A 13,314-nucleotide genomic window follows, 5' to 3' on the forward strand; every position below is an offset into this window, starting at 1 on the left:
AATTGTAAGAAATCAGATACTTAATGAATGGCTGAAGAGATGAATAAATTGGATTAATGGGAATTTATACTGAATTCTTTTTTATTTTTCAGAGAGGGAAGGAAAGGAAGACAGAGACAATAAGGAAGGGATGTTCATGAAGTGGTTGAAAAATACTCCTGGGGGGCTCCAGACCAAGATGGCAACATAAAAGCCTCCTGAATTTCCCTCCTTCCACAGATGCACTGAATATAAAGCTACACATGGAGCAATTCCCTTTGAGAGAAATCCGGAAACTAGCTGAGTGACTCCTATACATTGGGTGACTGAGAAAATACCCACATCAAAACAAGTAGGAGGGACTTTCCTGGTGGTCCAGTGGGTAAGACTCCATGCTCCCAATGCAGGTGGCCCAGGATCGATCCCTGGCCAGGGAACTAGATCCCACATGCATGCTGCAACTAAGAAGTTGGAATGCCACAACTAAGACCCGGCACAGCCAAAATAAGTGATAAATAAATAAAAATAAGTTAAAAACAAGAAAACCAAAACAAGCAAACAAACAAAACAAGTAGGCGAGCAGAAGCAAGAAGAACTACAATTCTGCAGCCTGTGGAATGAAAACCACATTCACAGAAAGATAGACAAAAATGAAACAGCAGAGAACTATGTACCAGATGAAGGAACAAGAAACCCCCCCAGAAAACCAGCTACATGAAGTGGAGATAGGCAACCTTCCAGAAAAAGAATTCAGAATAATGATAGTGAAGATGATCCAGGACCTCGGAAAAAGAATGGAGGCAAAGATCGAGAAGATGCAAGAAATGTTTAACAAAGACCTAGAAGAATTAAAGAACAAACACCTAGAAAAATTAAAGAACAAACAAACAGAGATGAACAATACAATAACTGAAATGAAAACTACCCTAGAAAGAATCAATAGCAGAATAACTGAGGCCAAAGAACAGATAAGTGACCTGGAAGACAGAATGGTGGAATTCACTGCCATGGAACAGAATAAAGAAAAAAGAATGAAAAGAAATGAAGACAGCCTAAGAGACCTCTGGCACAACATTAAATGCACCAATATTCGCATTATAGTGGACCCAGAAGGAGAAGAGAAAGGGCCTGAGAAAATATTTGAAGAGATTATAGTCGAAAACTTCCCTAACATGGGAAAGGAAACAGCCACCCAAGTCCAGGAAGTGCAGAGAATCCCAGGCAGGATAAACCCAAGGAGAAACACTCCAAGACACATAGTAATCAAATTGACAAAAGTTAAAGACAAAAGTTATTAAAAGCAACAATGGAAAAACGACAAATAACATACAAGGGGACTCCCATAAGGTTAACAACTGATTTCCCAGCAGAAACTCTACATGCCAGAAGGGAGTGGCATGATATATTTAAAGTGATGAAAGGGAATAAACTACAACCAAGATTATTCTACCCGGCAAGGATCTCATTCAGATTCGACAGAGAAATCAAAAGATTTACAGAAAAGCAAAAGCTAAGAGAATTCAGCACCACCAAACCAGCTTTACAACAAATGCTAAAGTAACTTCTCTAGGCAGGAAACACAAATGCTAAAGGAACTTTACAACAATAAATGCGAAAGGAACAAATGCTAAAGGAAATTCTTCTCTAAGTGGGAAACACAAGAGAAGAAAAGGACCTACAAAAACAAACCCAAAACAATTAAGAAAATGGTAATAGGAACATACATATCGGTAATTACCTTAAATGTGAATGGATTAAAGGCTCCAACCAAAAGACACAGGCTTGCTGAATGGATACAAAAACAAGACCCATATATATGCTGTCTACAAGAGACCAACTTCAGACCTAGGGATACATATAGACTGAAAGTGAGGGGATGGAAAAACATATTCCATGCAAATGGAAATCAAAAGAAAGCTGGAGTAGCAATACTCATATCAGATAAAATAGACTTTAAAATAATGTTACAAGAGACAAGGAAGGACACTACATAATGATCAAGGGACCAATCCAAGAAGAAGATATAGCAATTATAAATATATATGCACCCAACACAGGAGTACCTCAATACATAAGGCAGATGCTAATAGCTGCAAAAGAGGAAATCGACAGTAACACAATAATAGTGGGGGACTTTAACACCTCACTTACCCAATGGACATACCATCCAGATGGAAAATTAATAAGGAAACCCAAGCTTTAAATGACACAATAGACCAGATAGATTTAATTGATATTTATAGGACATTCCATCCAAAAACAGATTACACTTTCTTCTCAATTGCACACAAAACATCCTCCAGGATAGATCACATCTTGGGTCACAAATCAAGCATTGGTAAATTTAAGAAAATTGAAAGCATATCAGGCATCTTTGACAACCACAATGCTATGAGATTAGAAGTTAATTACAGGGAAAAAATGTAAAAAACACAAACACATGGAGGCTAAACAATACGTTACTAAATAACCAAGAGATCTCTGAAAAAATCAAAGAGGAAATCAAAAAATACCTAGAGACAAATGACAATGAAAACACGATGATCCAAAACCTATGGGATGGAGCAAAAGCAGTTCTAAGAGGGAAGTTTATAGCAATACAATCCTACCTCAAGAAACAAGAAAAATCTCAAATAAACAATATAACCTTACACCTATAGGAACTAGAGAAAGAAAAACAAACAAAACCCAAAGTTAGTCTAAGGAAAAAAATCATAAAGATCAGAGCAGAAATAAATGAAATAGAAACAGAGAAAACAGTAGCAAAGATCAATAAAATTAAAAGCTGGTTCTTTAAGATAAAATTGATAAACCTTTAGCCAGACTCATCAAGAAAAAGAGGGAGAGGACTCATCAATAAAATTAGAAATGAAAAAGGAGAAGTTACAACGGACACTGCAGAAATACAAAGCATCATAAAAGACTACTACAAGCAACTCTATGCCAATAAAATGGAAAACCTGGAAGAAATGGACAATTTCTTAGAAAGGTATAACCTACCAAGACTGAACCAGGAAGAAATAGAAAATATGAACAGACCAATCACAAGTAATGAAATTGAAACTGTGATTAAAACTCTTCCAACAAACAAAAGTCCAGGACCAGATGGCTTCACAGGTGAATTCTACCAAACATTTAGAGAAGAGCTAACACCCATCCTTCTCAAACTCTTCCAAAAAACTGCAGAGGAAGGAATACTCCCAAACTCATTCTACGAGGCCACCGTCACCCTGATACCAAAACCAGACAGAGATACTACAAAAAAATAAAATTACAGACGAATATCACTGACGAATATAGATGCAAAAATCCTCAAGAAAATACTAGCAAACAGAATCCAACAACACATTAAAAGGATCATACACCATGATCAAGTGGTATTTATCCCAGGGATGCAAGGATTCTTCAATATATGCAAATCAATCAATGTGATATACCATATTCACAAACTGAAGAATAAAAACCATATGATCATCTCAATAGATGGAGAAAAAGCTTTTGACAAAATTCAACACCCATTTTTAATAAAAACTCTCCAGAAAGTTGGCATAGAGGGAACCTACCTCAACATAAGAAAGGCCATCTATGAAAAAAAAAAAAAAAAAGTAGGAAAGGCTGAGACACACTCTCCATATAACCCCCACCCCTGGCATAGTCCCATAAAATTGGGAAGGAATCCCCAACTCCCGGCTTCTCCAAGAAGAGTGAAGGGTTTGGACCACACTTCTAGTGTCCCTCCTTTCAAGGCTCCCACCTGAGGGATGGCCCTCAAATCACCTAGCTCTGATAGCCAACGGGCTTAATCATAGCAAATAAAGAAGTAGTTGTTAATAGGCAGTGTGGCTATCCCCCCAGGGCTCAGTGCAGAGGGAGCAGGCAAAAACATCCCTCTCACAGGTTCTCCCTGGCAGGGATGTGACTTGCATACTTTCCCAGCTACTGCCTGAGTGTTCTAATCAGCCTGCAACTAGGTGCTGACTAAAATCTGCCCCTTTGGGACACGGATGGGTCTCAGCACATCCTCAACAACTGTGAGTCACTAAGAACAAAGATGGCAGCTTGGATAATCACAACGGTCTGAGAAACAACAAGGAGCTCAGGCCCAGCTGATCGACAAGGTTCATCTCCTACATGAGACCAGTCTGTCAAGACTGGAAGAGGTGGCTGTCTTATCTAATGTGAGAAACCAACAAAAAGAGTCAAGGAAAATGAAACAGGAGAATATGTTCCAAACAAAAGAACATGATTAATCTACAGAAACTGACCTCAACAAAATGGAGGTAAGTTATTTACCTGAAAGAAAGTTCAAACTAGTGGTCATAACGATGCTCACCAAGGTCAGAGAGCAATGCATGAACAAAGTGAGAATTTCAACGAAGACAGAAAATATTAAAAAGTACCAAACGAAATATAGACCTGAAGAATACAAGAAGTGAACTGAAAAATTCAATAAATACTGCATGGTGTCACTTATATATGGAATGTAAAAAAATTTTCAAAAAAGGAAAGTTGAACTCATAGAAAAAGAGAGTAGAATGGGGGTTGCTAGGGGCTGGGGGGTGGGGGAAGTAGAGAGAGGCTGGTAAAAGAGTACAAACTTTCAGCTATAAGATGAATAAGGTTTGAGAATCTAATGTATAACACGGTAAATATAGTTGATAATACTGTATTGCATAACTGAAATTTGCCAAGAGAGTAGAACTTAAATGTTCTCATCAAAAGGGGAAAAAAAGGGTTAAACATGTGAGGTGATGGATGTGTTAATTAACTTGATGATGGGAATACTTTCACAATGTGTACATATATCAAATCATCACATTGTATACTTTAAATATATTACAATTGTATTTTTATACTAGTATATTTTATTAAAATTTTATTTCTAAATTATACCTTAATGACCTAGAGATTATCATACTGAGGGCAGTGAGTCACAGAAAGAGAAATATCATATGATATCCCTTATATGCAGAATCTAAAAAGAAATGATACAAATGAACTTATTTACAAAACAGAATAAGACTCACAGACTTAGAGAATGAACTTACGGTTACCGGGGGGAAGGGATAGTTAGGCAGTTTGAGATCGACATGTACACACTGTCATATTTAAAATGGATAAGCAACAAGGACATACTGTATAGCACAGAGAACTCTGCTCAATGTTATGTGGCAGCCTAGATGGGACGGGAGTTGGGGGGGAGAATGGATACATGTGTATGTATGGCTGAGTTGCTTTGCTGTGCACCTGAAACTATCACAGCATTGTTAATCAGCTATTCTCCAATATAAAATAAAAAGTTAAAAAAATTATACCTTAATGAATCTGGGAGGGGGGAAATGAAGAATACTCCACAAGTGGCCTTCATCATTAATTTCTTAAAATAGCAGCTCTGCATTTGAGGATAGCAAAAGGATAGCATAATTTAAGAAAGCACACAGCTCTTTTAGCTGCCATTACCTGTTGATCAAAACACCTGAGGCGAATGAAAACTTCCTGTGCAAGAATTGCTTCTGGTGGAGGTATTGGAATGAATGACCATCATCGAGATAGAATTCACCCACAGCAGAACCCTGGAGAGTGAATCATGGATAGAGAATGTGCTTATGTAATAGCTTTCTAGGAAAAGACTGTCGCCTCCCTAAAGGAAATAATAGATTTTAAAATCTATGAAAAATTATGTTGAACAACTGCTTAATATTCAAGCTGTACAAAGCAGTCATACAATATATACACTTACTACACATTTGTGAAATAATATGAATAAACAAGTCACACAAGAGGAGGACAAAGAGTTAGGCCTTGTTGAAAGAGATTTAAACTATGAAGTATGGTCAGCGGCATAGGTGGCTTCCCCCAAAATACTATCCTAGAAGGTGACAACAGGTCAAGAAAAGTTCACAGAATGGAAATGAAATTAAAAGAAAAAATTACAACGTATGAGATCAGCTATCTTTAGAAGACCCTCCATTTAGAGAACGGCATCTAGTTCCTACTGTCTTTTAGTAGGAGGACCACTTTTGCATGTCAGATAATGTCACAGCACTCCATATGGCAGTTCACTGTTATTGACAATGTTTCATGTGCAATGGACCTTGAGTTTCTTGTAATTATTCCATGGCCTCACATGAGCCTGAGGTCCATAGTTTGACCCAAGAAAACATGCTTAAATGAAACGGATTGAAAAGAAAGATGTAAGAAAAAGAAAGCTTAATTATTTTATAATATTTGCTTAAGGGGCTTCCCTGGTGGCGCAGTGGTTGAGAGTCCGCCTGCCGATGCAGGGGACACGGGTTCGTGCCCCAGTCCGGGAGGATCCCACATGCCGTGGAGCGGCTAGGCCCGTGAGCCATGGCCGCTGAGCCTGCGCATCCGGAGCCTGTGCTCCGCAACGGGAGAGGCCACCACAGTGAGAGGCCCGCGTACAGAAAAAAAAAAAAAAAAAAAAAAAAAAATATATATATATATATTTTTTTTTTTTTTTTTGCTTAAGAGTAAGGATTTGTGTTTGGCACTGTATTTTGGCAGATGGCTAGGAGAGGAATCTGTTATAGGCCTCCTTTGGCTCAAAAGATCTCCTCAAAAGGACAGATCAACTCTGGATCTTTCCAGGTTTTACCCAAGGAGATTGTAATTGTTTGAGCCATCTGATGAGCATAGAAGTCATTGCATGAGACTGTGTCCCTGGAATGTTGCATAGACAGAGGACCCTTTTACAGGAGACTGAGATTCAGGGCTAATCCGTATGGCAGGCTGCCTATGGCTCAATGAGCTTTCAGTCCAGTGGTAATCAATGTCAAGCTGCAGAGCACCAAGGGTCACAGTGCCCTAGAGGAAATTTCTATTATTTCTAGTTCTAAGAGTACCCTTAAGGATAATTCCAGGAAAGTCAGACAAGAAATGATTCAAAACTTTGATTTCTAGATAAACTTCAGAAGCACCTATCCTGTAGATGGGGTTCACCACTTTTACATAGTGTCACATACTCAAAGGCTACAACTATAAAGAGATAGAGTAGTAACAAACAAGATGTGTAAAAGTAACATTTTTCAAATACCTTAGTGCTTAGGGCCACCCAGAGTCCATATGGGGAATCAGTCATGCAGCCCGTGGATCTTCCTATAGTTGTCTTTATTGGTACCACACTTCCACCTCGTTGAAACACTGGTATCTATAACAGAGCAACACTCTCAGAGAAGGAGGATTCATATAAGGCAATTTCAAAGTAGACTTTTAAAATATTTCATTGTACAAGACTCACATTTGTTACAAGTATAGACTCAAAGGCAATATAAATTTGTGAACACAGAGATGGCAAATATGGGGGCCCTGGCATTAAAAGGAAAAGAGTTCAAACACTAAAAATGGTTCATTTTTAAATTATTAGGGAAACTTCTCACCCTTCATCAATTTATTATCTGTTCTGACTATCCTATAAGTAGCCTTTCCTGTTTTGTATTTTTAATTTTCCTGTCAATATAACAAACAAGTTTATTTCTAGGACCCTGCTAAAGAGGGAATTTGTCTGTCTGTATGAGCAGGCCCAGATGTACATATGTATGTCTTTATAAAAGATGGTAGGGACTTCCCTGGTGGTCCAGTGGTTAAGAATCTGCCTTCCAATGCAGGGGACGCAGGTTTGATCCCTGGTCGGGGAACTAAGATCCCACATGCTGCGGGGCAACTAAAGCCTGCAAGCCGCAACTACTGAGCCCATGTGCCACAACTAGAGAGAAGCCCACGGGCAGCAACGACAGATCCCATGTGCTGCAACTAAGACCTGACTAAGCCGGAAAAAAAAAAAAAAGATGGTAGTTTCTTGGTTTGGGAAAGATGACTGTTGTCCTTACTTCAGCCTATACCCTTCTTGCTCCTGCTTCCCTGATCACCAGGATGACTGACTCAATTCTGAGGGTAAAACTGTGAAACTTTTGCTATAGAAGCCACCAAGGGCACTTGAAGTGACTCTGACAACAGGGTTGTAGGCATGGCCCCTATCTATGGGTCTTCTGGAATGGCATTCCCAGCCAGGACAGCCCAGTAGTTTCCCTGCCTCCCAGTGCAATCCTCTGTAAGAAAGCTCCCTGAATCACGTGAAGGCCTGTACTTTGCTCTGAGTAATGTACAAGCGGGAAGAAGAGCAAGAATACAGTAGTCCCCCCTTCCCCATGGGGGATTCGTTCCAAGACCCCCAGTGGATGCCTGAAACCGAGGAGAGTACTGAACCCTATATAAAGGTATTTCCCCTACACTAATGGGCGGGTAGCACACACAGTGTGGATCTGCTGGACAGAGGGATGATTCATGTCCTGGGCAGGAGGGAGCAGGATGGCGCGAGATTTTGTCATGCTACTCAGCTCAGCATGCAATTTAAAGCGTATGAATTGTATATTTCTGGAAATTTCTATTTAATGTTTTTGGACCACAGTTAATGTTTTTGGGTTTTTTCTTTTTAAAAAATTTTATTTATTTATATTTATTTATTTTTGGCTGCACTGGATTTTCATTGCTGTACGCGGGTTTTCTCTAATTGCGGCACGTGGGCTTCTCGTTGCGGTGGCTTCTCTTGCTGTGGAGCATGGGCTCTAGGCGCGCAGGCTCAGTAGTTGTGGCACACGGGCTTAGTTGCTCTGTGGCATGTGGGATCTTCCCGGACTAGGGATTGAATCCATGGTCCCCTGCATTGGCAGGTGGATTCTTAACCACTGCGCCACCAGGGAAGTCCCACAGTTAATATTTTTGGGCCATGGTTGATTGAAGGTAAATGAAACTGTGGAAAGTGAAACCGCAGATAAGGGGGACTGCTGTATACATGAAGTTGGGAATCAGGATGGAAGTAGTCAAGATGTCCACCCTCTGCTTGACTTGAAGTCAGCAGCAAGAAGTAAAGTACATTTACCTCCCCACCCTCATCAGCCAATCTCTTCTTATTCTTTTTTTTTCCTTCAAAGAATGCGGCAGTAAGTTAGTATAAATGGGCTCTGGAGTAGGTGTTCAGTTGACCCGGGGTCTTGTCTCAGTTCTGCCACAATTTAGCTGCAACCCTGGGCAAGGAATTTAACTTCTCTGAACCTCACTTTCTTCACCTGTAAGCATGAGGGATTCAAGTAGATGAATGGTGGGGTCTCTTCTAGACCTGAAAGTTGGCATCTGAAATCATTTTCTATATAATGGAGTTCATATTGCTGCTGAGAATTTTAAAAAATAACATCAACATATCTTTATAAATCTTTACACTACTTAGGGCCTGTGGTAGTCATTGTGATTCAGCTGCAGGAGCAAACTTCCTTTCAGAAATGCAGCCTAGATGGGCCACTCTGAATCTAAAATCATAACACATAGCCTCCCCTTGGGCCTAGAGGTCCAACTAAAAACTCATGTTTTCTGAGTTGGTGTTGTAGAAGAATATTCTGTATGGTGTATGTGGAGACCATCATGTATACTCTCTGTTGTCAGTGTTATTATTTTTCTTAGACATACAAATGTAAATCAGAGTATGTTTTTTTGTTGTTGTTTTTGTTTTTGCGGTACGCGGGCCTCTCACTGTTGTGGCCTCTCCTGTTGTGGAGCACAGGCTCCGGACACGCAGGCTCAGTGGCCATGGCTCACGGGCCCAGCCGCTCAGCGGCATGTGGGATCTTCTCGGACTGGGGCACGAACCCGTGTCACCTGCATCGGCAGGCGAACTCTCAACCACTGCGCCACCAGGGAAGCCCCAGAGTATGTTTTTTATATTCTTTTTTTTTCTCACATTTAACAGCCTTATTGATATAATTCATGTCATACAATACACCCATTTATAGTGTACAATTAAATGTTTTTTAGTATATTCAAAGTCATGCAACCATTACCATAATCAATTTAAAATCACCCCCAAAAGAAACACTATACCCATTAGTGGTCACTCCCCATTGCTCCCAAAACCCTCTCCCTGCCTTCAGCTCTAGGCAACCACTATCATGCAGAACACTGATGTCCTTGGTTCTTTCTGTGTAGGCACATGTTATGGACTAAATGTGTCCCCACAAAATTCACGTTGAAGCCCCAACCCCCAATGTGACTGTATTTGGAGACAGGGCCTTTACAGAGGTAATTAAGACTAAATCAGGTCATAGGAGTGGAGCCCTGATCCAAATGATTAGTGTTATAAGAGACAAGAGAGCTCACTCTCTCCCTCTGCCATGTGAGGACACGGCAAGGTGTCTGTCTACATGCCAGGAAGAGAGCCCTCACCAGGAACCGAATTGGTTGGAACCTTGATTTGGGACTTCTAGCCTCTAGAACTGTGAGAAAAGAAATTTCTGTTGTTGAAGCCACCCAGTCTATGGTATCCTGTCATGGCAGCCCAAGTAGACAAATACAGCACAATAGGTAAAATATTTTACAATAGGTAAAAATAACAGTCTGAAAATAACTTACCGTGTCCAAGGCTACTGGGATCTTTACAGTACATGCTCCTTCCCAATGAGCAAATGTCTTAGAGTCATACCAGACCTGAAAAGAAACAGACCCTATGAAAAAGAGTGTATATACGCAACTCTGTTCACAATTTCATTATTTAGTGAAACATCCATTTATCTGGATTTCAAATAACCAGAAAGCTAAAATAAATACAATTAAAAAAAGAAACACCTTGAGTAGAAGTTAGGAAGAACATATGCTTTTAAAAAGATCGCAAAGGAAAAACCTAGTACTGTGACGGATTAAGCTGACTAAAAGGCCATTCATTTTTCCATTCATCCATCCAAAAGTTATTTATAGATCAATCTACCATGCGCCCAGCATTGCTGGGTACACACGAGTGAACAGAAAGACACAGAACCTGCCCTCATGGATTTTACAGTCCAGTTGGCTTATAAAAACTTAATGATCAGGACCTCCCTGGTTGCGCCAGTGGTTAAGAATCCGCCTGCCAATGCAGGGGACACGGGCTTGAGCCCTGGTCCAGGAAGATCCCACATGCTGCAGAGCAGCTAAGCCCATGTGCCACAACTACTGAGGCTGTGCTCTAGAGCCTGTGAGCCACAACTACTGAGCCCACGTGCCACAACTTCTAAAGCCCACATGCCTAGAGCCCGTACTCCACAAGAGAAGCTACTGCAATGAGAAGCCTGCGCACCGCAACGAAGAGTAGCCCCCGCTTGCCACAACTAGAGAAAGCCTGCGTGCAGCAACAAAGACCCAATGCAGCCAAAAATAAATAAATAAAATTTTTAAAAAAACAAAAAAACTTAATGATCTAGTAGTGAAAAAGACAATGGAAGAGAGAAAACCACAACAAAGCAGAAAAGCACATTGCAAGCAAACAGATTACAAATGAGGCAGGAGAAAAAAAAGTGTCAGACAAGGAAACAGATCTTAGAGAAAAACAAATGGAAACTTGGATTACTACTATAGTGTCATTGTTTCTTAACAGAGTTCAATTCAGGGATGAGGTTCAAACTCTTACCTGAGAGGCCTGTCAAGGGGGTTTACTTGCTAAAGTGCCAAAAAAGTCCTGCAAAGTAATTTGGTGGGATAAATCCTTAAGATACCATCAGAAGCAGCATGAAAACAAAACCTTTTTCTCTCTTCTAGTTCAATATAATTTCTGGCAGCCACAGAGTCTATTTCGCAAGTTCACCTCCTGGGATTACCAGAGCCTTTATAAAGCTGGGCTGTTGAATCTGTCATTGTCTTGCTGTGAATGTGAGAGGGCTGTGACCTGACAGTTGCTAGCTACAGTGAACTCTTAATTCAACTGGATCAGCCCCACCTTGTCATGAAGTATTATCTTTGGCTGGATTCAATTTGCTAATGTTTTGTCAAGGATTTCTGCGTCTGTGTTTACAAGGGATATCGTCTTAGCTTTCTTTTCTCGTAATGTCTTTCTTTGGTGAATTCTACTAGCTTTAGATAAAAAGCTGGTGGGAGTGAAAGGTAAAAAAAAAAAGGATTCAAACAATATTTGGGGATTTCCTGTCGACCATTTCCAGTCTAACTAACTGAAACGAGAGGTATAGAGTGTGTGCTCTGGTGCCATATTCAAAGATCTCCAGCCTAGGAAGCATACAACTGGCACAAAACATAATGTAGATCAGACCCAGAGCTTAGTCACCAAGCTCCTCACCCAGCAAGTACTTACAAAAGGCCTACTATGGGCCACGTGCCCATCTAGATGCTGGGGATACAGCAGAGACCATAACAGATAAAAATCACTGTCCTCAAAATGCTAACATTCTAATGGGAGAGATAAATAATAAACAAAACATAAAAGTAAATACATAGAATGTTTAAAATGGCATGTTCTGTGGAGAAATATAAAGGACGAAAGAGGGCTGGACAGAACCGGGGCAGTGGGAGTAGTTTATAATCTTTTTTTAAATTTTATTTTATTTATTTATTTTTCGCTGCATTGGGTTTTTGCTGCTGCATGCGGGCTTTCTCTAGTTGCAGAGAGCGGGGGCTACTCTTTGTAGCAGTGCGCAGGCTTCTCATTGCATGGCTTCTCTTGTTGCAGAGCACGGGCTCTAGGAGCATGGCCTTCAGTAGTTGTGGCATGCGGGTTCAGTAGTTGTGGCTCGCGGGCTCTAGAGTGCAGGCTCAGTAATTGTGGCACATGGGCTTCGTTGCTCTGCGGCATGTGGGATCTTCCCGGACCAGGGCTCGAACCCGTGTCCCCTGCATTGGCAGGTGGATTCTTAACCACCGTGCCACCAGGGAAGCCCCGGTTTATAATCTTAAACAGGGTGTCAGAGAAGCCCTCCCCGATAAACAGATTTGCAGGAGAGGGAATGGGCCACACAGAAACACGGGGAAGGTGACAGCAAGGCCTTTAGATAGCTCCCTGCACAGTGTGATGCAATACTAGCTAACCAGCAAGGTGAAGTTCTGGCAAGAAACGGCTTGGCTTTCCTACCCAGGCTTTGGGAAGATGTAGCAAGAGAAACAATCACAGAACAGTCTGGGAAATAGTGTTGAAGGAATAGGTTACGTAGTCACAACAATGTGATTGAAATGTTAATAGGTCATTATAGAAATTTGTGGCTAAGTCAGAAAGGGAGCTAGTTCTCAATGGGAACTTACGCTTTGTCAGAATCGACTTGAGAAACTCTCAGCAGAAATGCTTGGCAGGACAATTTATTTAGCTGTTGTTATATTTAACTTTTTTCTCAGGTTTCTGCTTGGCAGGGGAACCTTTGTAAAGAGCCCCACCTTCAGAACTACAAATTACTAGAGAAACCAAGCAGAAAGAACATCATTCATGAGCACTCTGTAGAAAAGCCTGGTTATTGTCATATCAGTAATGACAAGTGTAGTGGGCTGAATGGTGGCTCTTCAAAAAGATATATTTGC

At 40.7% G+C, this 13,314-nt stretch overlaps 1 protein-coding gene and 1 long non-coding RNA gene across 9 annotated transcripts in view; one reads left to right on the forward strand and one right to left on the reverse strand.

Annotated features, from left to right (window-relative positions):
* Positions 1–2,549, forward strand: part of LOC117202903 (uncharacterized) — a 49,108-nt gene extending 46,559 nt beyond the window's left edge. Inside the window, exon 8 of the long non-coding RNA XR_004485426.2 lies at positions 93–2,549. This is a non-coding gene — a long non-coding RNA (uncharacterized LOC117202903). The remainder of the gene's footprint in view (positions 1–92) is intronic.
* GANC (glucosidase alpha, neutral C) overlaps positions 1–13,314 on the reverse strand; it is an 81,375-nt gene that overhangs the window by 11,590 nt on the left and 56,471 nt on the right. For 6 of the 8 annotated variants that reach the window (XR_007475757.1, XR_007475756.1, XM_033435694.2 and 3 more), the window contains 3 exons: positions 10,399–10,473; positions 7,037–7,150; positions 5,440–5,552 (listed from right to left, as the gene is read on the reverse strand). Coding sequence is in view for 4 of the 8 variants with exons in the window: in XM_033435694.2 (XP_033291585.1) it covers positions 5,440–5,552; positions 7,037–7,150; positions 10,399–10,473 (302 nt within the window). In the remaining 4 variants the exon portion in view is untranslated. The remainder of the gene's footprint in view (positions 1–5,439; positions 5,553–7,036; positions 7,151–10,398; positions 10,474–13,314) is intronic. The other 2 variants (XR_007475758.1, XR_004485423.2) reach the window with 1 other exon arrangement.

The sequence above is a fragment of the Orcinus orca genome, chromosome 2 (genome assembly GCF_937001465.1).
Source record: "Orcinus orca chromosome 2, mOrcOrc1.1, whole genome shotgun sequence".
Taxonomy (NCBI): domain Eukaryota; kingdom Metazoa; phylum Chordata; class Mammalia; order Artiodactyla; family Delphinidae; genus Orcinus; species Orcinus orca.